General features: G+C 35.1%; 1 protein-coding gene across 1 annotated transcript in view; it reads right to left on the bottom strand.

The window, feature by feature from the left end:
- Positions 1–4,005: 4,005 nt before the first annotated feature.
- ATAD5 (ATPase family AAA domain containing 5) overlaps positions 4,006–25,795 on the bottom strand; it is a 30,647-nt gene continuing 8,857 nt past the window's right edge. Inside the window, exons 4-23 of the mRNA XM_051992378.1 lie at positions 23,868–24,032; positions 23,207–23,330; positions 22,795–22,876; positions 21,327–21,508; positions 20,768–20,925; positions 20,188–20,344; positions 19,492–19,830; positions 19,065–19,161; positions 18,778–18,857; positions 18,131–18,273; positions 17,884–18,034; positions 14,800–14,964; positions 14,421–14,545; positions 12,848–12,941; positions 11,534–11,598; positions 9,881–10,061; positions 7,516–7,688; positions 6,153–7,015; positions 5,259–5,420; positions 4,006–5,167 (exon numbers count right to left, since the gene is read on the bottom strand). Of these exons, the coding sequence (XP_051848338.1) occupies positions 5,089–5,167; positions 5,259–5,420; positions 6,153–7,015; positions 7,516–7,688; positions 9,881–10,061; positions 11,534–11,598; positions 12,848–12,941; positions 14,421–14,545; positions 14,800–14,964; positions 17,884–18,034; positions 18,131–18,273; positions 18,778–18,857; positions 19,065–19,161; positions 19,492–19,830; positions 20,188–20,344; positions 20,768–20,925; positions 21,327–21,508; positions 22,795–22,876; positions 23,207–23,330; positions 23,868–24,032 (3,585 nt within the window). The 3' untranslated portion in view covers positions 4,006–5,088. The remainder of the gene's footprint in view (positions 5,168–5,258; positions 5,421–6,152; positions 7,016–7,515; positions 7,689–9,880; positions 10,062–11,533; positions 11,599–12,847; positions 12,942–14,420; positions 14,546–14,799; positions 14,965–17,883; positions 18,035–18,130; positions 18,274–18,777; positions 18,858–19,064; positions 19,162–19,491; positions 19,831–20,187; positions 20,345–20,767; positions 20,926–21,326; positions 21,509–22,794; positions 22,877–23,206; positions 23,331–23,867; positions 24,033–25,795) is intronic.

Below are 25,795 nucleotides of genomic sequence, written 5' to 3'. Positions count from 1 at the left end.
TTTTAATTATTTGTTTTCTTTTCACCTTTTTAAGGTTTTTGATTTTTTAAAAAACCTTTACAACCTGATGCCTTTCTCCTTTTCTGGTCTTATATTTGACTTCCCGCCATGGCCTCTGTGACAGAAAATTAGGCTCCGTGCTGTGGTTAACAGGAAGCTGTACTAGATGTAAAGAAGACCTGAGTTTAATCTCCTCCTTTGGGTTGTTTAGATCCTCATCAAACCAGTTCATCTCTCTTTGTTCTGGGCCAGACATGCCAAATAGCCTGCTCACAGTACTCTGGAGTGTCTCAGAACAAGATTAAAATGTAACTGGGACATACTTAACAAAACAAAAATGCAATAAAATATAGATATTAATATGTGGCTTTCTAGGACAGTCTGCTGTCACAGGTATCCTTATGTATGGCTGGCTATTTCTATTTGAGTTTGACATTACCTTAGGTACTCTAAAACCGAGTTTTAGGGAAGGTTCTGACATACACTGGTAGAGGGAATTTTCTTACCTGGGAGTTTCCAATCTCAGTAAAACCACAGATCGAGTTCCAATCCCCAAAATGCCTTTTATAGGAAGCTATCTGGAGTGAAGAGTGGAGAAAGGAGTGCAGTAGAAAACGTGGCTGATGTGAAAACAAAAGTTATTAATCTAAATTTAAAACCATTCAAAAACTTTCTGATCAATAGCAGCTTCCAGTATAGTCTTACTACTGGAATCCCTGGGAAGGAATATGAACAGTTGACAGCCCTTATTGGCTACTACCATATTGTTCTACCGATAGCATATTGATGAGCCACTTGTAGTTTTAGATATTTTTGAAATTATTGTGTTCCAACCCTACAGAATCCACCAGGAATATAATTTTGTTTCCTAAATTTGGGTTCTCTAGGCTGGAAGTGCTGGAACTACTCACAACTCCAATCTTACTCCTTAAATTACAGGGGTTTTGTTCCATTGGTTTACCCTGCTTCTTTAGTCAAGTTGGTACATATACCCTCCTACACTGCCAAGGATTTAGTCAAAAACCACTTATCTAGCATCTACTATGTGCCACGGAATATGCATTGACTGGTTAATGCAAATTTAGTATGGCCCACTGCAGCTCAGAACTCTAAGCTCTAAAGATCCATCACCAGTCTCAGTTTCTCTTGCAGTAAGTATTGCACCTCCTGTGGAGATAATGCCCTTCATCCTCAGTCATGGTTACCAAAGACCCAGAAAAGACTACTCACTATCAAAGTCCTTGGCACTGCAAAGTAAGATTTCATCAATCCAAATGTTTAAAAAAAAAATGACATGGCATATTATTTCTCCCTTATACACTTGCCAACTTGGATTGCTTTCCAACCCCACAACCAGGCTTTGGTCTGCCTGGCTCACCACTTTGCTGTAGCTCCATCCTCGGGATCATTGGTCTTTTCCATCTGCACTGAAACAGAAGCCTTCTTTACATTTTGCTTCTCCCTATCAGAATATAAGCACTTTGAGAACAGGAATTACCTTTCCTATTTGTATACCAAATACTAAACATAGTACTTTGCAAAGTAAGCTTTAACACACACACACACACACATTTATTATTCATTCATCTCCAAGGCCATAGAGTAAGCAAAACTTAAAAAAAGTATTAAATAAAGATTTTAGAACTCTGGTAAATGTAGTGAGACCAAATATGATTTCTGGAGACTTAATAGTAAAGCATGTCCCCACAGAGGCGCTGGTCAACAGGTGTGGAATGAGGTTTAACTATATTTATTAGAAACGAGAGTTCTATGGGATGATGAAGGAAGCACTTCACTGGGAAGTGTCATCAAAAAAAACCGCACCAATAAAACATTTTTAAAAAGATATATAAAAAGGTAAGAAGGTTTTTTGAACCACATAGTACCTTCATTGATAAACTTACAGATTTATTTAAGTACTGGTAATTGAAAATGTAATTCCAGAGTTACCTAATTTCAAGCATCCCTGCATTAATTTTATTTTCTTTCAGGGAAGGACTTTGTAGCAAAATAGTACTAAATGGCACAATGATACAGGTTATGCATAAGAAATTCACATTTTGGGATAGCTTATTTTTTACTGATGATACAAAAAGCTGAGCTCATTCAACTTGGAAGTCAAATCAATTTTCCTAGACAATTTATTTGAACTTGTAACATAAAAGCCAAAAGTCAAGATGTAGAATGGGACACACGTATTTGGGATATGGTCAATTGCTTGAATATGCATATTTTCTAAGGTGCTATTTTGCTTTTTTATGGGAGGGGGAGAGAAAATAAATGCTTGACTTTAAAACTTTTTCTTTTTTTTTCCCCTGCTGAGGCAATTTGGGTTAAGTGACTTGCCCAGGGACACACAGCTAGGAAGCGTTAAGTGTCTGAGCAGATTTGAACTCCGGTGTTCCTGACTTCGGGGCCAGTGCTCTATCCACTGCACCACCTAGCTGCCTCTGAAAAACTTTTTCAAAGAAGCCAAGAACCACAGTTCACAACTTTGGCATACATTACTGATCAACATTTAAAAAGCAACATTGTTTTTCTCAAGGATATTAAAATTGTCCAAGCCAGTTTAAATGTATCCCTTTGCCCTATTTCCTTTATTTCACTAATATGGCTATTTCTTCTACCAAGGTAAACTTTGCCTCCTCCTCCAGGTTTTCTTAATAATTCTCCTGAATTGCTGTTCCCATCCGCTCCTTCAAAACCCCAGGAAAAAAAAATAAATGGATATATCATTTAAGGGCCAAATTTGTAGATTATGAGCCTTTCTGAAATTACCTAGGCTGTTCCTTAGATGCCACTAGAGCCATATGTACTTTAAGCTAACAGTTTTTATAGAACTGCCAGATCTTGTACTCTCCTGGCACGTCTCTTCAGAACCCAAGTCATTTCCACATCACAACGATTTATGGGGCTATGACTTGAATGGAATATTAGGAACCAAGCTGTTCATCTGTAAAATTATCCATCACATAGGATGCTTTCACAAGATACAGAGAGTACTTTTTTCCAGATGATATAACATAACCAGTGATGTAATGGAACTTAAGAAGATTGTTTAAAAAAATTCTATTAAGTTCTATTATTTTATTAGATCACTTTAAGTACCTTCTCTATTTTACTAGAATTTACTATTGGTCTTCCTATAGCCTTTTATTGTCTTGAGAAATATTTTGGGGGAAAATATTTATTCTTAACTACCAGAGACATCATAGAAAAATAGATTGTCCTCATTCCTGGGAGCCCAGGATTCATGTCCTATGTCTGACCCATGTTGAATGTATGATCCTGTCTAGGTCCATGACCCGTGGAAGCTTTAAGCAGCCTTCTACTATAAGTTTCAAGTAAAGTGCTAAGCTGCTGTTCACTGATAATACCCTACACTAATAAAATCATAGGCACAGAGAAAGCTCATTTACAGTCTCAAAAGAGACTATTCCAGCATATGTCACTTACTTGTCCTGGTTTATTGATTCAAAGTTTAAAAGTGACTTGTGTCTCCCAAAATTATTACACAACAATAGTTCTTTTCTAAGTACCAACCAAGCTTTCTTTGGCCATTAATTAGACCAATATACTAACTTGATACTTAGATATTTAAGATACTGAAGAAAAGGTCAGGAAATGAGTAAAATGATCAAGATTTAAACTACTACATTAAGAGCCCTTTCTCCTTTAATATTTAGATACCAACTAAAGAGAGCTCAACTATTCAATTAATAGTAATTTTGTTTCATTACTGGTTTTTTAGGATTACCACTGGGTTCAATTACTCAGATTTTGGCTCCTTTTTAGTGTTTTTTTTTTTTCACCAATTACAATACTGAAGTCATGGATAATTTCTTTATGTTCTTTTTGTTGATAAAAATTTTCCAATGCATCTTTGAATTGCCCATATTTATCATTATAACTAATCTAACAAAGTGTCCCTGAATAGTAACTTTATAACTGTATAACCTGTTTAGTTACCTGAGATGCCTAAGTCAAAGGGCTGGCACATAGTAGTGATTAATGAAGGCATTTTTATTTAAGAGGGAAAATAGAAAAGGTAATTCTAATTTACGATCCATTTAAAAGTAGAGTTGGTTAAATCATTTGCAAAGTAATTTCAAGTAAAACTTGACCATATTTTAAATCATTTAATTACATTTTCTCTCTTTAATCAGAAAGCAAAATCTTAAAAGGAAATACCTTAACAGTTATATGGAAAAATACAGGAATTCAGTCATCTCAAGATACAGAAAGACTGACCAAGAATAATTCATCCAAATATGACCAAATTCAATTAATCATGAAGATATATAAAATGTTCAGTCATCTGAAATTTTGTTAAAATCTTTATGAAATATAACACATCAAAGGTAGAAAAAGATAGAAAAATGTACAAAGCAACTTGTAGGTTGACAAAATAAAGCAACACATAAGATGATAGTAGAGAAATATTTATAAAACTCCACTGTCTAGATAATCCAATGGTAGAATATTGCTAAATATCAATACAATAGGAAAAACTTCATTAAAGTCATTTTCCTTGACTCTTAAAATTAAATTCTCTTCAAAATATGTCATAAGTGATTCTAAAAGATTTAAATTAGCAACATAAGTGGGAGTGAATTTTGCAAAAATTTATTTTGGAAGAAATTCTTCTCTTATTGAAGTTCATTATTAAATTTTTAAAAGTCCTGATCATGTCAGTGGAACAGGGAGGCAGTGAGGGAGAAAATATTTGAGAATAACTTGAAACACAAATATCTCTAGACATATAGCCATTAAATCTACACTCCAGTTATTTCCAGGAGAAATAACTTATTCCTTTCACAGAAAAACAAAGTTTAAAAAAAATAAAAGGGTCAAAATAGACAAGAGAAGAGCACAAAAATATTAGCCTATAGCAGAGGTATCACAACCAAATATACAATGTGTAAGCCGGACTTTTGGTTATCTTTAAATACTTGCACACAAATATAAAATATACAAAGTCTATTTTTACTGTACATGAAGAAGAAATTTAATGACACAGAAAAATCTATGAAATATTCAAATGTAACGAGTATCTTTTACTGTACATGGCACCATTAGCATAGAAAACTAGGGGAAGTCAGCTGCCAAACTGCTCACAGTGTCTTTGGGTATGTCGAGATGAATTCCTTCAAAATAGTGCAGGAATCTGTCAAAAGAGAAAGAATAAGAAACAGTTTGGTAATGTTTCTTTTCATCTAATGGAAACAGATCACAGAGATATTACTCAGAGCTTTCACCTTCTCTTATTCTTTTCTTGCTCTTTTAACTTCTCCATCCTACAGATGCATCGGAGGGTCGGTAAATACTCTGCAAGGCTGGCCTGTCTGCTACTCCCCAGGTTTAAAAGAGATTTACCAGAAAATACAGCTTTTACGACTGCCAACCTCTTCTGTGCTTTGCTGCAAGTTAAAAAGGAAATAATTAATCTTTATATATATATCCAATAAAAATGGAACCGCACACATACACAAGCTGATTTCTCTCTCATCTTAACCTGCTACAAAAATGAACTACTTCCAAATATTGCTTTCAACATGTCATTCCTCTGCCCAAAAATTTTCAATGGCTCTTAAGTGACTGTTGTATTAAAAAGATCACACTTCTACCTAACCCTTGAGGTTCCTCTCTATCTGGGCCTGCTCCTTCCTATTCAAACTGGATTCTTATCTGCCTCAGCTCCAGGCAACAAAAAAAAACATCAGCCTAAATAAGAGCTATCACAACCAAAGATATAGTTCATAACGCAGTTTTTTGGTTATTTTAAATACTTGCTCACAAATATATAGTCTTTTTACTGTATATCAAGAACAACTTAGGAAAATCAGTGAAATATCAAAATATAATTAGTATCATTTACTGTACATGGTCCAAATTAGCATAGAAAGCTTCATCTTCTGCAGTGCAGTAATGAATTCACAATAAATGTCATAATGACTTATGCTTTTGCAGTTTTTGAAGATTGGAAAATTCAATCCAAGGGGTCGATCCCGCCGCATAATTCTATTACACTCAAAAAGAAATTGGATTCTTATTATGCCCCACCAAAAAAAAGACCAGGAAGGAATATACTGGAAAACAAAGGGGACAAACCATATAAACCAAAATTCATCTTAAAAATGGAAAAGACTTACTCTACATCTGCAGCAGACTGACTGAAGTATACATTATTTCTTTGTTCTGAAATGTACAAAGTGAGGTCTCTGGTTGGATCTTTTCCTAACTTCTTGCAAGAGTCCAAAGAGGTTTCCAAAACTTTTGAAATAGTGGAAGAGCACTTGGTAAAACTGAGTGCTTCCACAACTGCCTTCAGCTCTTCCAAGCCTTGGCAAGTCTGGCCATCACGAGATTCTTGTCTAAACTCATCACAAAGGCCATTCTTGACCCTGCCATTTGTCCAGTTAAAGTCTTCGTTTTTACCAAACTCTTTTTGTTCCCTTTGATTAGGTAAAAGGGAATCTAAGAAAGACATATCATCCATAAATTCAGTCAGTGAATTTAAACAGTGAGAAGCAAGAGGACATTTTTGTTGTCTGAGAGTTTTAGGAGGAAGAGACACAAACATCACGTCAGATTCTAAGGTTTTCTTACTCTTCCCTTTTGCACTCGGTTTGAGGGCAGAGCTACTCTCTTCTGAGCTTGAGGGTGGAACAGCTGAGGGCAAACTAATATCTTCATCAGAATAATTCAAAGCAGTGTCAAACAAGTCGCTATCATCCAATGTGACCATCTTCTTCTGACGCTTAACTTTCTTGGCCTTTACTAAAGAAGGGTCTTCTTCAGAACGCTCAGCATTCAGGTGATTCTCATTCTTCCTTGCTGGGGAAGCATATGAAGTTTCAGGCAAAATACAAAGATCTTTTGACTCTGGGATGATGTGAACTGGCAATGGCAGAATGAATTCAAGATTACTATATAAAAAATCAACATTCTGTTTTTGGAATTCGGTGAGGAGCTGAATGAGTTTATTCCATTCTTCCTGTGTTGTGAGTTTATGCTGAAAAACAAGTGTATGTTAACAAATATTTACACAATCACGACACATACAATTTTCAAATTTCCTACTAATAGCAGGTGTGCTGTTAATCCACCTTCCTAATGCTTGACAACGCCTTTCTGCCATATATTCCTCTGCATGCCAACAAAGAACTGTAGCTTGGGCCTAATTTTTGTCTGGTTCTTATCTGGTGATGAAGAATGAACATTGCTCCATGGACTTCACAGTGATGAGCCAATCTATGTCAAAGTGAGGTTTGAAATGACTTTTCATCAGAAACATCACAGCAATTTTATCCTAAACATTCTAACTCTGAGATCCAACCCTGGAAAAATATTTGACTTAAGGGGAAGCTTTTAATATGGCCATAGCTATAAAATCAGGTATTCTGTAACAAAGAAAAATCTAAGACTTACTAATTCAGGCACATTTAAACTATGGGTCAGGAGGAGGGAAGGAGAAGAGAAAGAACTCAAGCTAATATTCTGATTTTATAATACCTTTATAAAGGAAAACAAATCTTCAGATGAAAGGACTATATTCTTCATGCCAAGCAGACTCTCTGCAAAGCCAGTGTCACACTTCGGAAGGTTGGCAGGATCCTGCTGAGGAGCGTGGGAACGGTTTTTAGGATGAGCACCATCTTGAGAGTAAACAAGTTTGGCATTCTCTCCTAGGGAGTTATAGTTTAAAAGAATCTATTAATATCATTTCCCCTCAAGAGTTGCATGACAGCAAAACTTAACTTCAGAATGAGGTCACTCGGCCACATTCTACTGACCTACACATACAATTATATATATATATTATTTTTTAAAAAGTTTTTGCCACAGTAAACATTATTTGTGAAAAGACTAAACTTTATTTGAATTCCATTAGTTTAAAAAAAAAGTAATGCTATTAGTATGACAATTGTTCAGTTAATTGTACTTGAAAAACCCTCTAATATTACTGCAACTATCCTGGAAAAATGAGGGGTTAAGGGAGGAGAAGAGTTTTAAAGTCATCTAGTGCACAAATAGATTGTCCACCAGATTCTAAAAGGCAACCAGGTGTAAAGGAGGATGTCTTAATCCGAGGTTAAGATCACTGTATTTCAATGTAACTGGTTTCCTTTATAATTCAATATTTTATGCATTTAATGTTATTCTGAGAAAGGACCCACAGGTTTCCCAGATACTGCCAAAGGAATCCAGAACACAAGAGAAAAAAATAATGGATTTTGAATCAGGAGACCTGAGTTTCAACAAATTGGGAATCATAAAATGCACTCTATTTACATCCCATAATTAGAAGGAAAATTGCTTCAGAAATCTTTATGCATTATGATAATAATTTATTATGGATATTGTAGGACTATTTCTTGAAGCCTGATGAAAGCAATTTTAAAGTCAAATATAATGAAATACTATCTTACATAGGAGTGAAATTGTGGAATTTATTACCAAGAGAAACTAAACAATCTGAAAATATAAACAGATTCATTAAGTCTTTTGAAACCATTTCTAGACAATCTAATGAATAGTCCCAACTACTAGTGTTGGTTTTCCAATTGCAGTTTTTCTACAGACTGTCCAACATGACAAAACGACAAAACAGACTAGATAAATTGTTAGTTTGATTCAATATGAGTGATGTTCCTACCTGTAATTTTTATTAGTCATCTCATTCTACTTTGACATAATGCAAAATATAAACTACATAATAATCTCTTCCTGGGTCAGCCATTTCCATCATGTCCTGGAAAGTTGGTTCAAGATTTGTCTTTCTGCTATGAAGCCTTTTTTACTGAATCCCACCTCTGTCCAGGGTTTCTATTCACAGTTTAGACAATATGTAATCACTTTTATTTTACAGTTGCTTCTATCAGTCTCACCTATGAAAAGCCTGACTTCCCCAGTAGCTGTTAGAATCAGAGGCAGGGACCAGCTCTTACTTATCTTATAATTCTAATCATGCCCCTTAGGTAGGTAATATTTGATTATTAATTAATTTTGCTCTGAAATTTCCTTTTAGGTTTTATCCTGTTCACCTATGATGAATATTTAATAAGCTTAATCAATTTAAGATATAGGGGTCTCTCCTTTTAAGGAAAAAAAAATCTGAATTTATTAAAGACAAACTAAGAGGGATATTAACAGCTTCAAAGTTTCACCTTAATGACCATGTGTAGGCCCAAAGAAGAGATTTGAGAAAGTCCCCCACTCATTCTGCTTCTTGGCAAAGGTAGAGATGCTATGGGTGTGATATAATGTATGCATTATTGATAATTTGATTATAATTTTGTTGATTTTTACTTAATTGTCTTTTTTCTCTTCTTTGTTATAAGAGATGGCTTTTTGGGAGGAGGAAGAAGTACAAGGAGAAATGTAAATGATATATAACTAAAGGATATCAATTAAAAAACTTTTTAAACACTTCAAGAGGGATGCCTTCAAATAGTATACTTTATATATATTTAGGTGTTATACAGGAGTCTTATTTATTCAAAAAGAAGCTTGGGAATCCATGTTTAAATTGAAAGCTGAGCATCAGGAATCAATGCCATCTAAATATCTGTAAGAAATGTAAATAGCACCACCACAACAATATTAATGGAGGCAAGTGGAAGGAAGGAGAAACAAAAAAAAAATTTGTTTTTTTAAAAATCAACTTAAAATAAAACTTTTTAGTAACAAATCTACTACATCAGATAAATCTAGCCTGGTACTTTTACATAGTAAGTGCTTAATCAATGATTACTAATTCAATTTATCTTAGATGACAAAAGAGATGATACATGATAACTGAAACAGATCATATTATTAACAGCTGATAATGTCCATACTTACAGTTGGACATATTTTTTTAAACAGATCAACTCACCATGAAGTGATAACGGTTTTTCTTTTAAGAATCCACCTCCACTTCTAACCCAGAATTGTAAATAGAGAATGCTTCTTCTGATATCACAATTATTAATAGTCAGCAAGGTGACTAAGTCTTTTAAGTCAGTTCTTAAATTTTCTGCCAAACAGAGTGTTTGTAGATAGCTGGCAACGTTTAGCTATAAACATAAAAGAAACATATAGAAAAATATTTTTCAATTAAATAATTTCTTTTAAAAAATTCTAACAACATCACAAATGCTTGCTATCATAAGAATAAAATGAAATTTATGAATTTTCCTAAAATATTTCTAAAGTTCTTGCAAGTAAAGAAATTGCTTTAGAAGTAAATATCCAGGAATGTATTTTTATAATTAAAAGGACATGACACCCCAAAGAAGAGATATGAGAAAGCAGCTCCCTGAGAACAGAACCAAGGCCAAAAAGAATCACACACAAACAGACCAACCTTGAAAGTTACAAGTTGAATTTGTTAAAAGTTCTACATGAGAGATTCCAGTTTCAGATACAATACTCTCCTATTCTACATTTTATTGGCTGTTCAGAATAAATATGAAAAAGTGTATCCCTGCTTCCCCACACACTCCTTTGCAGAGGTGGGAAATCAAGGGTATGAAACAATGCAAATAGTGCTAGACTTTTTTTGATATCTTGGTTAGTTTTACTAAATTGTTTTTTCAACACTTTTTTGTTACAAAGGATAATTCTATGGGAAGGAGAAGGTAGTAGATATTAAAAGATGCAGGTGACATAAAAAACAAAAGATATCAATAAAATATATTAAAAAAAAAAAAAAAGCAAAAGCATATGGCCACACATTGCTGAAGCAAGGAAATTTTCATCATTATTTGTAGAAGATAGTTAACATGAATCGGATTCCTATTCACAAATTTCCTAAAGGAAAAAACTCTTAAATATATAAATTAAGTTTCAGTTTACATTCATTTAAAACTATACAAAACTATTTAAGAAAATCTTTTCAATCCTAATTAGAGCTCCACAGTAAGTTAATGAATGTGCATTTTACAGATTTTACAAGGCTCAGTTAATATATTTTATATACTAACAGCTCTAAGTAAGATAATTATGATCAAGGAATTTCTTTTAAAAAACTTGAATTTTGTAGGACTGAATGTTTTTGTTTATGGTCAAGAAGTTCAAAATTTTTAAGAAATCTAATTTCTTTGTCTAGTCATAGAGCTTTTGGTACAATATACTGATCATTCTTTTGAATCTATTTTAAAACACATTACCAGATAAAAAGAACAGTTTATAAGCTAACCAAGTATCTGGATGGACCAAGTTCTCCTCACCCCCATGCCCACATTACCTAAAGCTTTCTGGTTAATGCTCTAATAAAGTAGAAGCTCCTACACCAACAGACACAATTTCCTTTAACCCACAAACTTTTGGAAGTACACGCAGAAGGCAAAACATTACAGGAGTGAAGTTTATAGAAGTGCTGGCATCTTTTTAAATTCACACAACTAAAAGGATCTTTGGATTTTTGTTGGACCAGATAATTGCCAGTATCAGTTTCCAGTTCAGACATTTTCTGATTTCTTACTATATACAAAATGCCATGTTTATTATCATATAATTTTTATGATTTAAAAAATAAAACACATACCAAGGAAGGAGTTTTAAAGTTGATTTCCTCAAAGCATCCATCAAATGTTAAGCTAAACGTTGGATCTGCAAAAAAAAAAAAAAAAAAAATCTAAAATTAAGAGTTATCAATAAATTGGATACAGTTATAAATAGTGAGTTTATCAGATATTCAGAAGACCCAGAGCTGAGTGAAATGGACAATAAGTCAGAATCCCATCCCCATCAAAAAAGGATCTTCAGGGCTGGAATAATATGCTGAAATTGCTAAGGTTACATTTGTCCTTATTAAATTTCAAGTCTTATATCTAGGCTCAAAAATTCAATTTCACAAAAATAATATGAGAGACATGACAGTCCATTTAAAAAAGACCTAGGGATTTCGGGGGACTGTAAGCACAATGTCAATCAATAATATGTTCAGGCAACCAAAAGTGAGTGTGTGAAGAGAAGCCTCGTGTCCAACTGCTATGCTGGTATTAAAGACCCTCTCTAAACTACTGTGTTCACTCTGGGTGCTATATTTTTAGGAAGGCAACTGATAAGCTGGAAGTGACCGATATGGCAAATAAAAGGACTTGGAGTCTTGCCACATGAAAGTCTGATGAAGAAAGAGGAGGGGTTTACTCTAGAGCAGAGAATTCTTGGGTGAGAGTGGGATGGGGGAGAAACAAGAACGATCTTCATTTCAATAGCTAACACAAAGGGGATTAGCTTGGTGCTACTCAGCCTCCCAAGGCAGAAGTAGGACAAAGGATAGAAACTGGTAGTGAGGCTCCTTGTCCACATATGTCTGAGTTCTAAAACAGCAGCCCAAGCACTGGTCCTTTCAGAATGTACTGTCGTCAGTAAAATACAATCTTTTCAGGAATTGAAAGACTCTTTACTAACCTACTCATTAAATCACTGGCAACTAATAATAAAGCTGGCTTTCTTTATATATTTTAACGTTTACAAAAAACTTCCCATACATTTCTCATTGGATTCTCCCAACAGGTAAGCTGGACAGTGCATGTAGCACTAAGTCAGACATACTGGTAATAACTAAGCAGACCAAGGTCTTGTTGCTCTTAATCACAGGTTCTTTCCAGTTATACCCCAATGCTCTACTCCTCCCTGTGAGATTTTTTACCCAATACCTTTAGGGATATAGCAGAAAAAACACCAGATGCAGATCCACGAATATATTAAGAGGAAAAAAAAATCATCCTAAGCAATTAACTTCAAAATGGATTTCCTAACTGGGGAGGGGATGGGGATGGGGGTGGGGAAGAAAGCACATTGCTAGAAAATGTTAAATCAGTATTAACAAATTTTGCTCATCTGTTTTACCTACCACTTGTAGTAAGTATCACAGGCCTTTTGGTTGTTGCCATGAAGGTCTTGATTGCATTTAGAAATCCAGCATCTTCATCAAATATCACATCGACCTAGGAAACACACGCCGCTGTGAATGTCAAGTCCAGGGACAAGGGGATGAAAGTTATTTTATAAATAGTCATGTACTTGAGTTGGATTAGATAATCTCTACTGGCCTAAACTGTAAAAGGTTTTTTATAAGTCATTTAGTAAAAGTGTAAGTGAATTACTCTATATTAAACTAAGAAAACACAAAGCCTTCTAAGTGAAAAGTTTAGGCTCATTCAGAACACTTTCTAGCATCAAAGGCAGCATGGTGAGTGGAGCTCCGAGTCTCTAGTCAGGAGACCTAACTTCAAATCCAGCCTCATACACTCAAGTCAACCCCAACCGTCTCCCCCCGAAAATACTTTCTAACACCACTGAGTACAGAGTGATGATATTCCAACTCCACAAGTATTCATTAAATGGAAGTCACTATATTCAGTGCTGGGGAACAAAGTGACAATGGTCCTTACCCTCAAGTAAATTACATTTGACTGGGGCTAAAAATTGCAAGCAGATAAAGACAAAAAAATAAAACATGCTGACTTCTGCAAAGGCCACAGTCAAAAAATGTCAAACTGGAAAGAAGGAACAACTAACAGGGCGAGTAAAGTAGAACGAGGTTTTGTAGGAGTTGAGATGATAGAGGCACCTATATTTTATTGGAGGCACTCCCCACTTTGAACAGGAGGGTGAAAGGGTCAGACCATCGTTTGTGGGAGAGGTGAATGGGGCCAGAGAAGACCGATGAGCAGAGGGGATGGCCCCAGACCCAGGTGACAGCCATGGTCACGAGAGTGACCATGCAAATAAGGGCATGGACAAGTGGAGCAATGGAGGGCGAGCCAACCAGACATGGCAGCTGATGAGATGAGGGCTCCAAGATGGGAGGTAGAGATATGGGATGGCTGAGGTTAGGAGACTTAGTATCTAGAAGGCACGCACCAGACAGATGATGGCTAAGATAATGGAAGAAAAGAGTGAGAGAACATGTAGGAACAGAAGTCAACAGGGTCAAATACTGCAGAAGCAAAGGAGGAGGACAAGGAAAAGTCAACAGAAAAGGTCACTGGATTTAGCAATGATGAGATAAGTAGTAATTATAAAGAGAGTAGCTTTAATTGAGTGCTGGTCTCAGAAGCCAGAAGGCAAGGGATTGAGAAATGGAAAAAATGAATATAGATAGGTTTGGGTTTTTGTTTTTTTTTTTTTTTTTTTGGGGGGGGGGGGGAACACGAGGTTTGGTCTTGAAAGGCAGGAGATACTTTCATTTGAGTATGCTCCCTTCTTCAAGAAAATTATTTCCTTAGGTTTTGACATTTTCATTTGCTTTAAAAAATATAATTTCAGTTTGTAATTGATATATCATTTATAATTTTTTAATATTTAGATACCATCTGTAATGTAAATGTGAACTTTTTAAGATTTTAAAGTATTTAGCCACAAAACAAAGGCACCAGTATTTCTTTTTGTGGTATCAGTAATTCATAAATGCACACTCTTACCTCCTCAAAAAGAATGAGAGATGTGGCATTTTTCCGGTTGGATTCCTCTAATTCCTTGACATTTGAGGTGGAGATGTTTGTTGATTTTGTTTGAGTGTCTTGTTTCTCTTCAGAAGAAATAATTTCTACAAAGATGTGATATAAGCATATCAAGAAAATCCACTAGTATTATTACTATCCTTGACAGAGAATTGTCAATAGAATTCATGGTTTCATTGAATAAACTAATAAAAACAGAAAAAAGTTATCAAAATGGAATCTACAGACTATCTAGGATTTAATAAGTGACTCCTAGGAACTTAAAGAATGTTTCATAATCTCTTTCTAATGTGTTGAAGATACATTCCTTTAACTTGTATTTTATATTATGAATTCTTACCTTTATTGTTCTTCTGGTATTTCATCACTTCATCATTACTTTGTTTGGAAGATACTTTAAAATAATTTGCCAAAGTTCTGGGAGGGAGCCCCCGCTTTGCAACTCTTGGTGAAAGTGGAGGTTTCCTTGGTGATGCAAGAATTTTCTTAGGTGAACTTAATTTTTCTACCAAAAACAAATATTAATTTAACTTATTTAAAATGAATAGTTCTTAAATTAAACTTTAGGTAGTCCACATCCCATTTCAAACCCACAACAGATAAAATCATTTCAATCCCAGTCTACCTAAATTGTCATTTGGGTGAGGAGGAGTGGAATGGGGCCAGAACAGAACAAAGGCCATTATTTAAGTAAAATTTATGAATGCACTTAATTTTCAAGATTAAAGAAAACTAGACTACAGAAAGAAATAAGTCATTTGGAAAATGACTTATTCATTCTTTTATGAAGGTTAGTTTTGTACTTTGAAACACAAAAGAAAAACCAGTGCTTGAACCTGTTGCTTTTCCCTAATTCTTCAGGAATTCCATTTGCTGCTGAATCACACTGTCCAGTTACTGTCCAGTTACTGTCCAGCCCAGCATGCTGCTAACGGCTCTTGTAAATTCAACTCTCAGGAACTTCCTAGCATATTCAAGGCCATCATCATTCTGCAGGTAGCTAGTGGGAGATCCCTCCAATATTCCCCTCTTCACTTGAATATGTCACTGTCCATCTTCCCCTTCCTCTCCAGAAAGTTGTTCCTCAGAAGCCTTGTTTTGAAAGCTGACATGCCCTCTAGTGCTCTGGATCCTAAAGTCTGTCTCCCCTTTCGGCTTCCACCTCCTCCTCTCCACAGGTTCATTTCCTTTCACCTTCAGCATTCAAAAATGCTGAGATCTTTATCTTAAAAGAAATCCTTTCTGTTAATTAGGATCTTAGGAGCCTGGGTCAAGCTGGTTTCTGACTTCCTATAAGTAAAGAGAGGCTGCTGGTCATTACATGTCCATTGACATAAGCTCTTGGAAAATAGGGATTCATCTTTGACTTGTTACCCCCTACCACACTGCTACCCAACTTCTTAATGCTGGTTTTCCACTACTCCTTGCTATCAACCTCCTCCTAAAATCAGACTTCTATGGGATCTATTCTCAGACATTCTTCTCCAACCCAATAACTCCACCTGAGGCCTTTCCCACCCACAGACTTCTACAAAATTCTCCTTTCCAGTGGCTTCTGGGATCTAACAATTCCTGATTCTCCATCACCTTGAATATGGACTCTTTATCCTTTGCATCTATCTTTAATTCTCTTAACTTTTCTATTTATATTCACTCTAAAACTGAGCTCATCCATTATCACTGTTTCAGCATCATACCTAGGCTGCCCCCCCTTTTTTAATAATAGCTTCCCCCATTACCATTCCCTATTGCCAAAATACATGCAAAGATAGTTTTCAACATTCTCCCTTGCAAAACTTTGTGTTCCATTATTTTTCTCCATCTCTTTCCTCCATCTTCCTCCCCTAGACTTGGATTGAAGACTTCTAAACCTATATTTCCAACATGGACTTTTAAAAATTCAACTTTATTTTATTTACCATTCCAAATTTTCTCCTTCCTTCTTTCCCTTCCCTCACCCACTGAAGCCAAGAAAAACAAAACCTGTTTCAAATATATACAGTCATGCAAAGCAAGTTCCTAACTGGCCATGTCCAAAAATAAAAGAGAAAAATAACAAGTTTCCATCTGCACTAAGTCCATCAGCTATCAATCTGAATAGAGTATATTTTACCATGAATTCTTTGGACTTGATGTTGGTCACCTCCAACACTTGACTTTTCATGTGCATTTTCAACTTTTATTAAACAGTTCCACACAAATATTGTGCCATTATCTAAACTCAACATGTTCAAAACTAACAAACCAATTCCTCTTTTCAAACATTCCATTTCTTCATTGTTGTGCTTTTCTTAATCTTCCAAGATTACAATAATAAAACTGAAAGCCCTTGAAAGTTTACAAAGCATTTGATGTATTATCTCGATTAAGCCTTAAAATAACCTGGTAAGATAGGTATTAGAGATGTTATTTCTAAGCCATGGTTTCCTCAAGTATATCCTTCAGAAATAGGAAACCATGGCTCAAAAAGTTTAAATAACTTGACCATTAGAGAAGGGAATCAAATCCTATTAGATTTCTAGATTGCAAAATCACCACTGTCTCCACTGGACTATACTGACACTGTAGAAATAAAGGCTAATTCTTCATTCTTCCTTCTCCTACATATTCTATACTTAACATTCATCAAATCCTATTAATTATTCCTTCCCTTTCGAATCTGTTCAGTTTGCCAGACCTTCCTATTGCTACCATTCTCGTCTAAGCCTTCACTGCCCACAATCCTAGAGTAATATAATTACCAGGCTTTCCATTTTGTATACAGAGGTCAGCGTTGATAAAACACAGCCTTCACCATGAAAGTCCCTGCTTCAATATTCCCACCAGTGCTGTCTCTAAAAATCCAAACATTTTTATTCATAGTTTCAAGTCTTTTAATAATCCAGCCATTTCTATATCAGAAAAGCATATTTCCTAAGTTTCTCCAATTATGTATATTACACATTGGCCAGGTTAGGGATATACCATGTTCTTGTTCCCTCCAGCTCATAGCAGTGTCCCTGCCAGGTATTCTTATCTTCTTCCGACTCTGGCTATCAAAATTAAAGTCTATTCATTCTTTAAAACCATTAAGGTCAAGTCCTATTATCTTTTTCAAGATACCACATCTAATCACTTCAACTCACACTCTTATCTTCTTTCTCCTAGTTTAATTCCATTTTAATTGTTTAGGAGTACACTTGCTATTTCTCTCTAATGATATTTTACCTTCCTTGAAGTTAATAGCATTCTTCTTCTACCTTTTTCCATTCCTGTCTCACCCTACCTATCTCACCCTTATCCCCATCCCTGGCCCTTTTCAGGAACGCCATGTACATGAAGCATTACTTCCTGGCACACTTTGCTAGTGTTCTGACAAAATTTTAAAAAAATTTTACTTTGAAATACAAGCAATGTAGTGCTTGAAAATAGATCATTGACTTACTTGGTGATCTGCCTACGCTGTAGTTGTTAAAGAAACAAGGCTTATGTGAATTTACACCTTGTTTGTCAACTTGATGAGACTGAGTAGCTTCTTTGAGTTGGGAAAGAATTTGTCTACCACTGCGTTGCGAAGAAGCATTAACTTCAAATATCTGTTTTAAAAAAATGAAATTTTAAGAAGAGGGAACTGAGAATTTGAAAATCTAAGATAACTCTTACACTGAGATTTTCAAATATTTGAAATGAACCTTAAAGCCAAGCTCTTGAGCACATGCGTATACTGCAGCAGTCTTCCCCACTCCTGGTGGCCCCGTGATAAGAACAGTGTTACAAAGAGAATTCTCTTCCTCATCATCAGAAGTATCCTTAAAGTCCATGCTAAATGAGAGATCTAAAAATATGAACAAATGCATATATATAAGATGACTGGTAAAATTATCACTCATCATTAGACTTGATGGTCAAATGTATATTTATTGTATAAATATATATATAATATAATATAATATTATAATTATTATATTTACACAATATTATATTGTACATATAAATATATTGCAGGGACTTTCAACCAATAAAAAATTTAAATATCCTGAAATGCTAATTATAAATCTAAATGAATTAATTGCTAACCTAAAGAACAGTTAAGGAGTGTAGTGGAGAGACTTCAATACTTGAGATCAGCAAGAATCATCCTCCCAGATTCAAATCTGGCTTCAGACACTTACAAATATGTGACCCTGGGCAAGTCACTTAACTCTTGTTGACCTTCATTTCCTCATCTGTCAAATGAGGAGATGGCCAACCACTCCTCCGATATCTCTGCCCCCAAAAGGAGTCATGAAGTCATGAAAGAAGAAAAAAGCAACTGTAGGAGAAAAGTCTTCATTCATACCTTGTTCTTTGTCATCACTTCTGACTTTTTGATTTCCTTTTTCTTCCAATTCAGCTCTTCTTTTCCAATCTTTCAACCAACTGTGATAAGAAAATATGAATTATTAAAAATAATTCAGATTTAAATATCAGAATATATATAGGATGAATGTGAAAAATGCATTATTTTAAGTCTTCCAGAAAACTCAAAACGTTGGTGAAAATCATGGCAAGACATTTTAAAATAAATAATTAATACTATCAATAATTTTCTATATTATAATTGATCTCAGATGAAATTTTACCAACCTGTGTAACTTCTGAATTGCTAATTCATTGTCTATAAGTTCAGTAGAGGCCTGAGGTTGGTATTTTTCTGTCCAGAGCATGTCCTCAACTCCAGAATCTAAAAGCAAAACATTCTCCATTTACTGGGTGAAATATTTTTGTTTCAAAATGAGAGGCAAATTAAAAACTTCAAATCCTATGGATACATTTTGAAATCAAGCTACAACAAATGCTGCAGTAAAACAACAATAACAAAAATGTTAATTACTTAGAAAAAGTTACAGTTTAATGACATCCCCAAAACTGGGGGAAAATGTTAAGTATAAAGTATAGCAAATAACCCAAAGCATTTTTAAACAGAAGGGGTGAGAAAGAGTATATAAGTGAGGAGATATTTTTGACAACTATAAAAGAGACCAAAAAATTCCAAATCACTAGGGGATATTACCAGAGCTAGATGTTCCCTCTGATGGAAATTTCTTATCTACATCTATGATCACATCAGAATCCTGGACGAGGTTCACTTCCTCCTTATGTGGCATACTTCCTAGAGCCTCCTGCCTTTTCCTGGAGGTCCTGGAACACTGTCCTTGGCTAGACTTCCTCATTCCTTCCAAGGAACCAGTGCCTCCACTTCTGCTGGGGGAGGGTCCCTCAGGTAAGTCCTCCCTCATTAGGTCCTGATCACATTCACTTGGTTTTCTTTTCTTTGATTTGTGGTTTTCACTCTCTCCTCTTTTTCTCTTGGTTTCCCTTCGACTGTCAATGGATTTTATTTGTAAATGTCCTACATAAGAGTTCAAAAATAACATACATCTTTAATGAGTGACAAAAACACAATTTTAATATTTTTAAAATATTCAATAAATCTGTGACAACAACTGGCACAGGGAAGCCTGAAACGTGGTGCCCTGAAATCTGCCTTCAGAACTTCATTCTTTTTTGTACAAATGGTCTATTAGACCCCAGCAGCACCACTTAGGCCTTTCTTATGTGCCTGCCCAAAACAGGTGTAATCTCTGCTTCAGACAGATAGCCCAAATCTTTTATTTAAAGATAACAACTCTTTTAACAGTCATTTCCAGAACCATTCTTTCAAAAATGCAAGTTCAATAACTCACGGAAGTTATAAGAGGTCACTAACCTTGTTTACTTTGACATCCAGAAAGTGCCACGTGCTCAGTTCGCTTTTTTAAAAATTGTGTAAAAAATCTTTTTAAAGGAAATTGAGGATTAGACCACTTAATTTCCTCCAGCAAAATCTTCCTTATTTCTTCTGTAAAATCTTTTCTTGCTCCCAGCTGTAATAAAATGTGAAATATTTAATGAAAACTCCATTTAAATGATTTTTATTAAACTATACATCAATACTAATGTAATCCCCTGGTAAACAAATCTTCCCCTTGAGAGAAGCCAATAATGGAGTTTTCTGCTGAATTTGTGGTGTTTTAGTTTTAATTTTATGTTCATATTATCCGTGTTTTGTCTTCTAATGAAGAGGTAATTTCCCATAGTATTATTATATATGTTTAAATTCCATTAAAAAAGTACTACATTTGAAAATAAATTCAAATCCATAATTACCTCCTACTCGACTAGTGGTAGGTATGTGTCAAAAACAAAATAGCCCCTGCTCTTAAGAAGCTTACATTCTACTAGAAAAGTAGAAGTCCTGAGATAATGTAAACAGGCTACTAAGGGTAATAAGGCTCTATGACACTAACCACAATTGCAGAATTCTTGGTGTTGAGTCTGTAATTCAGAGCTGAGAATTCACCAAGGGCAATGACACATTTGGTCACATCGGTTATGCTGGTACTCGGGTCTTTAAGATCAGTTAAGAAAAAGGATGATGGGAATGTCAAGCTCCACAAATGGTTCCCTAAAGGAAAGGAAGAAACCAGAGGCTTATACTTTCATTTCGTTTTTGCCAAATGAATATTTGTTGAGTAATTATTGTACACATATGAAGACTTGAGAACAATTAATATAGTAAACATACATGTGCCAACAGGAATTGAAAGAATTTGTCAAGGTCACACAGATAGGTGAGTCAAAAGATCAAAATGCATGACTTTCTGATAAATTCTCTATTTTTCCACCAGTGTGCCTGTGTTGATTAATGTACTTTAAAATTTTCTGCGAAATTGCCACAGGTAGTTATAATGAAATCATAACCTTATAGCAAATAAAAGAAGTAAAATTGGACATGCAATCTGATACTGCTTTAAATTAGATACTTATGCAGAATAGAAAGATCCACCCCAATAAACAGAGACTTACAGTTGTCGCGTTGCTGTACATGAACAACCGTCTGAAAACAGGAACTTATCACAGAGTAGGCTTCTAGGGCAGCTGCTTTCTTTGCAATATGGCGCTTCAATGAATCTGGCAAGCCACTCATGAGAAATTCACGTTTTGCTTTAAATTGTTCGTCATCCTGAGAGTTTTCAGATGCATCTTGACTTTGAACAAAATTAATAACTTAATAAAGGAAAAATCCGCCTTGGAGCATAATTATCTAAGAGTGAAATCAGTGTGCAAAAGGGCCTATTTTTCTTGTTAATCTCCTGAAAAGTGAGATACCATCAAGCACTTTTCTGTTCTAGGATAAACAACTGTGAATTTCAAAAATTAACAGGATTCTGATGCATGATTATGTACCCTAATAGGTCAGTAGGATTCCTCTTCAGATTCTTAGTGGCTGGAATTCGTGTAGTTCTGATCAAAGCTTGTATTCCCTCTGTTTCCCTGCCCATAACAGTTATAAAAATCCCTTCTTCTTGAGTAATCAGCTATAAGAAAAGAGGCTAAAAGAATGACCAGCTTCTGCTTTCCTCCCTCATTCTGTAAGTGTGCAAGTCAATAAGACCAGAGTCATATAGAATAGACAGGTAAAGTGAAGATAAAGAGGACAGAGAGCAATTGCCAGAGACTAAATACTGATTTTCCACTGGAGATGCAGATGCTGCTGCATACAAATGCCTATGGCTAAAAAAAGAAGTTCATAGAAAATAAGGAAATATTTAGGAATTTAAACTAAAATTAAGATAATTGGGCAGTTAGATGGTGAACTGGATAGAGCACCAGCTCTAAAATAGGAGGATCTGAGTTCAAATCTGGCCTCAGACATTTAATATTTCCTATCTGTTTGATACTGGGCAAGTCATTTAATCCCAATTGCCTCAGTCCCTCCTCAATAAATAAAAGTAAAAAATTAAATTAAGGTAATTCTGAGAAACAAATATAAACATTTCAGAATTTTCTACTGTATTTTTCAAAGCACCCTGTAAAAAACTGTTAGGTTGGCCAAGCTAAACTAACCCACCTTCCCTAAAATGGGGAAACCATAAGCAGGAAGGAACATAAGGATATCAAACCATAGATCTTTACCACAGTCTTGGACTATGGATAATTAAGAGGTTCCAAGAAACTGCCCACCATATAAGGAATATTGTTGTGTTTTTCCTCTCTTTCAATGCCTTAAATCTCTCCAGTCAAGGAAAACAGTAGAATCAGAAATTAATGGTAAATTCTTTAACCAGAAGTTATTGCTGCAAATCTGATAACAATTTACATGTGCAACATATATCTAGCTAAAAACAAATAAAACACTTTTACACTTTTCCATTAATTAACCCATACATAGAACACTACACTTCACATGTTTGAATCCCAAGCACCACAAATATTTTAAAAATACTTTTGTACAAATTCTTTTAAAAAGTTCTTTAACTTGCATGAGACTGACCTGTTATCATCAAAAATCACAACAGGTTCAGTTGTTTTCTGAGGTTTTTTAGCCAGGAATAGAGGAGCCACTTTTATTTTTCCTGGAAAGAACAAAGACACAGATTAGCATTCAAGTTCTCTATCCTTATTCATACCCAAATGCTTTCAAAAATTAGTTCCTCTCTCTTCTCTTTATTAGGAATAAACTATCGTAACACACTAAGTAATGTCAGGTATAAAGTATATGGTTATTTAATTAGACTTCATCATGCTTCTGCTTTTAAAGGTCCACCAATGGACAGCTTTTCTTAGAATTATATTAAATATGAAGGGGAATAAATATTAAAGGGGAGAAATAGTGTTCATTTCTAAAAGGCATTACCACAAAACCAAAAGCTTTTAACATAAATATTCTTATGAAAGCAACATACCACTTAAATTCTTAGCATTTTTGTTAAATTTTTTTCCCAGCACATCATTCAAACACTGAATTTCTTTCTGTTTGTTCTCTGCACCCTGGGAAGGAGGATTTGAATCTATAATTATAATTGAATCCTAAAATGAAATAAAACAGATTAAAGACTTTTTAACCAATTACATGTAATGACTTGCATAAAATTTATATGCAGAATCTAAAAGTTGATTGAGATAATTATAATAAAACTCAATTGACCAACTGTTCTCTTTCCCCCTTCCTTTCAGATTAGGCCTGGATAAAAGGTAGCATTTGAAGTTTTGTTTATACCACAGATTTCTGTGCATTGTGGCCGCACCTTAGATCAGCGCTTCTTAAACTTTTCCCACTCATTAACTCCTTTTCACCCAAGAAATTTTCACATGATTCCAGATATGTAGGTAGATAAAACAGGTATGCAAATCAAACATTTACTGATGACAAATCATAATTTCATAACCCCCACATTCACGAAACCCCATATGGGGTCATGACCTACAAGTTAAGAATCTGAGCATTTAGATCATTAGATGCAGCACCATCATTTCCCATCATGCAAAGATGTCATTTCCCACTCTTGCAATGTGAATGAATGCCATATGCATGTTTACATCAATAAATCTCTGGAGTGCACTTACGTCTATCTCTGATAACTTTTTCCTTTCAGTAAGAACCTGCTGTCTGGAGGATCGCCGTAGAGGAGCAGACCCCTCTTCACTCATCTTTGACCTGCTCTGCTGGATGGCCTTGGCTTTTTCAATCAACTGCTTTGCTTTTGATATGTTTTTAGAAACATTGCTTGCCTGGTAATAAAAATCCAAAACAATATTCTACAACATTGAGTAAATAACTCTTATAAAACATTCACTAAAGAACTTGTCAGCTTACTATTTTGAATATGAATAGAGAAGGCAAACAGAAAATTTATGAATTTTTAACAAGGAACTTTTATCAAGTTTTGGGTCTAGTTATATTGGGCTTGAATTTGTTTGGATGCAAATAGTGTAATATTGCAAATATAGTTTCTGAGTTTCTAACCAGAATATGAAATTCACTATAAATAAAAGGATGTTTCTCATTATCTTAAAGTTATCTATTCTCTGATTTGGGCCATCAAAACCAAGGAAAATACAAATTACAAATATTAAGTACAATTAATCACCAAACATTTATTTAGTGCCTACTGTGTGCCAGGCACTAGGGACAGAAAGACAAACGTGGAACAGAACCTGTTCTCAAGGAGCTTACATTCACTGAGGGAAACAATTTATAATATGCAAGTACATACACAATAAAAGGTAGTTTTAGAAGGAAGAAGGATGGTAGCTGGAGAAATCAGGAAAGACTGAATATTGAAAGAAAGTAAGGGCTCTTACAAGGCAAAAAGAATGTAGAAGAAAAAGAAAAGGAAAAAAATCTAACCTGAATACTAAGAAAAAAACATTTTCACATTAAAAAAGCAAGATGAGGTAGTGAATTATAAGTGCTAATTGATGGAAAATGCTATAGTTTAGAACTGAGGAGAAAGAAAAAGCAAAAAGAGAGAAAAAATTCTCTCCTCTGGTTTAGGTAGATTTGGATTAGACAGACACAAGATAAGAGCTAAGTCTAATATGATGTTTAGAATTTAAGTAGATGGAGATGAGAGAGGGAGAATGGGGGATATTTTAGAACAGAATAGTACAAGGCAGGAAAGCCCATAAGATAACTAAGAGAGAGTGAGAAAACAGATTTTTACATAGAACTGGACTACTAGATCATAGGCCCTAACTGTCAAGCTGGGCAGTCTCATGACATTGACTCGAAAGTTTTATAGCAAGGAGAGATATGAAAACTCATGAAAGGAATATTTAAGGGGTATTTATGAAGGCTGCAGCAGCACGAAAGACAGCTGGAAAGGGAAGAAGACAGAAGTAGGGAGACCCTCAAAACATTCTGAGCTCTTCTCTTAGAGGGGTGACAGTAAGAATAGGAAGAAAAGGATAAATACAGACCAGATTACAGAAAAAAAAGCAGCAGCTGAAAGGATATTAAGTATCTGTCAGATCCCTAGTTAGCCCACATTCCAAGTCCTACTGGCTTGTATCTCCCTGTGTCAAAGACAGTGGAGCTGAGGAGGGCTGCTGCTCTACAGAGGGCACGTTGGAAGGCAGCCTCAGGGAATGGGATCTGTGAGACCCAAGATCACCTGCTCATTTCTCACCCTTAGGTGCCAACTTTAAAGTGGGAAAGAGAACTGGCAGATAATAATCAAGATTGACTCCTGTAGTCTTCCCCCCACCTCCCATTATATTCCAGATTAAATATTTTTCAGAATGAAAATGCCCCAGGACTAAAATGTTCTGACTACAAAGGGATGTGTTTCTAGGTCCTATAAAAATGACCAAATTGCCTGAGAGTATGTGAAGGTCCCCAAATCTGTAAGCTGACAGAGATCACCAGATGAATAATTAACCCAAAGTCAGAAAGCCCTGGGTACAAGCAGCATCTGTGACCCATAATAACTGTGTAACCCTGGACCAGTGGTGGCTCTAAAGCCCAGACCAATGTTGTCAAGCTCCAATAA

Source organism: Antechinus flavipes, chromosome 4 (genome assembly GCF_016432865.1).
Source record: "Antechinus flavipes isolate AdamAnt ecotype Samford, QLD, Australia chromosome 4, AdamAnt_v2, whole genome shotgun sequence".
NCBI classification, from domain to species: Eukaryota; Metazoa; Chordata; class Mammalia; order Dasyuromorphia; family Dasyuridae; genus Antechinus; species Antechinus flavipes.
The sequence above is the reverse complement of the archived record's forward strand: the minus strand, read 5'-3'. Positions and strand labels throughout refer to the sequence as shown.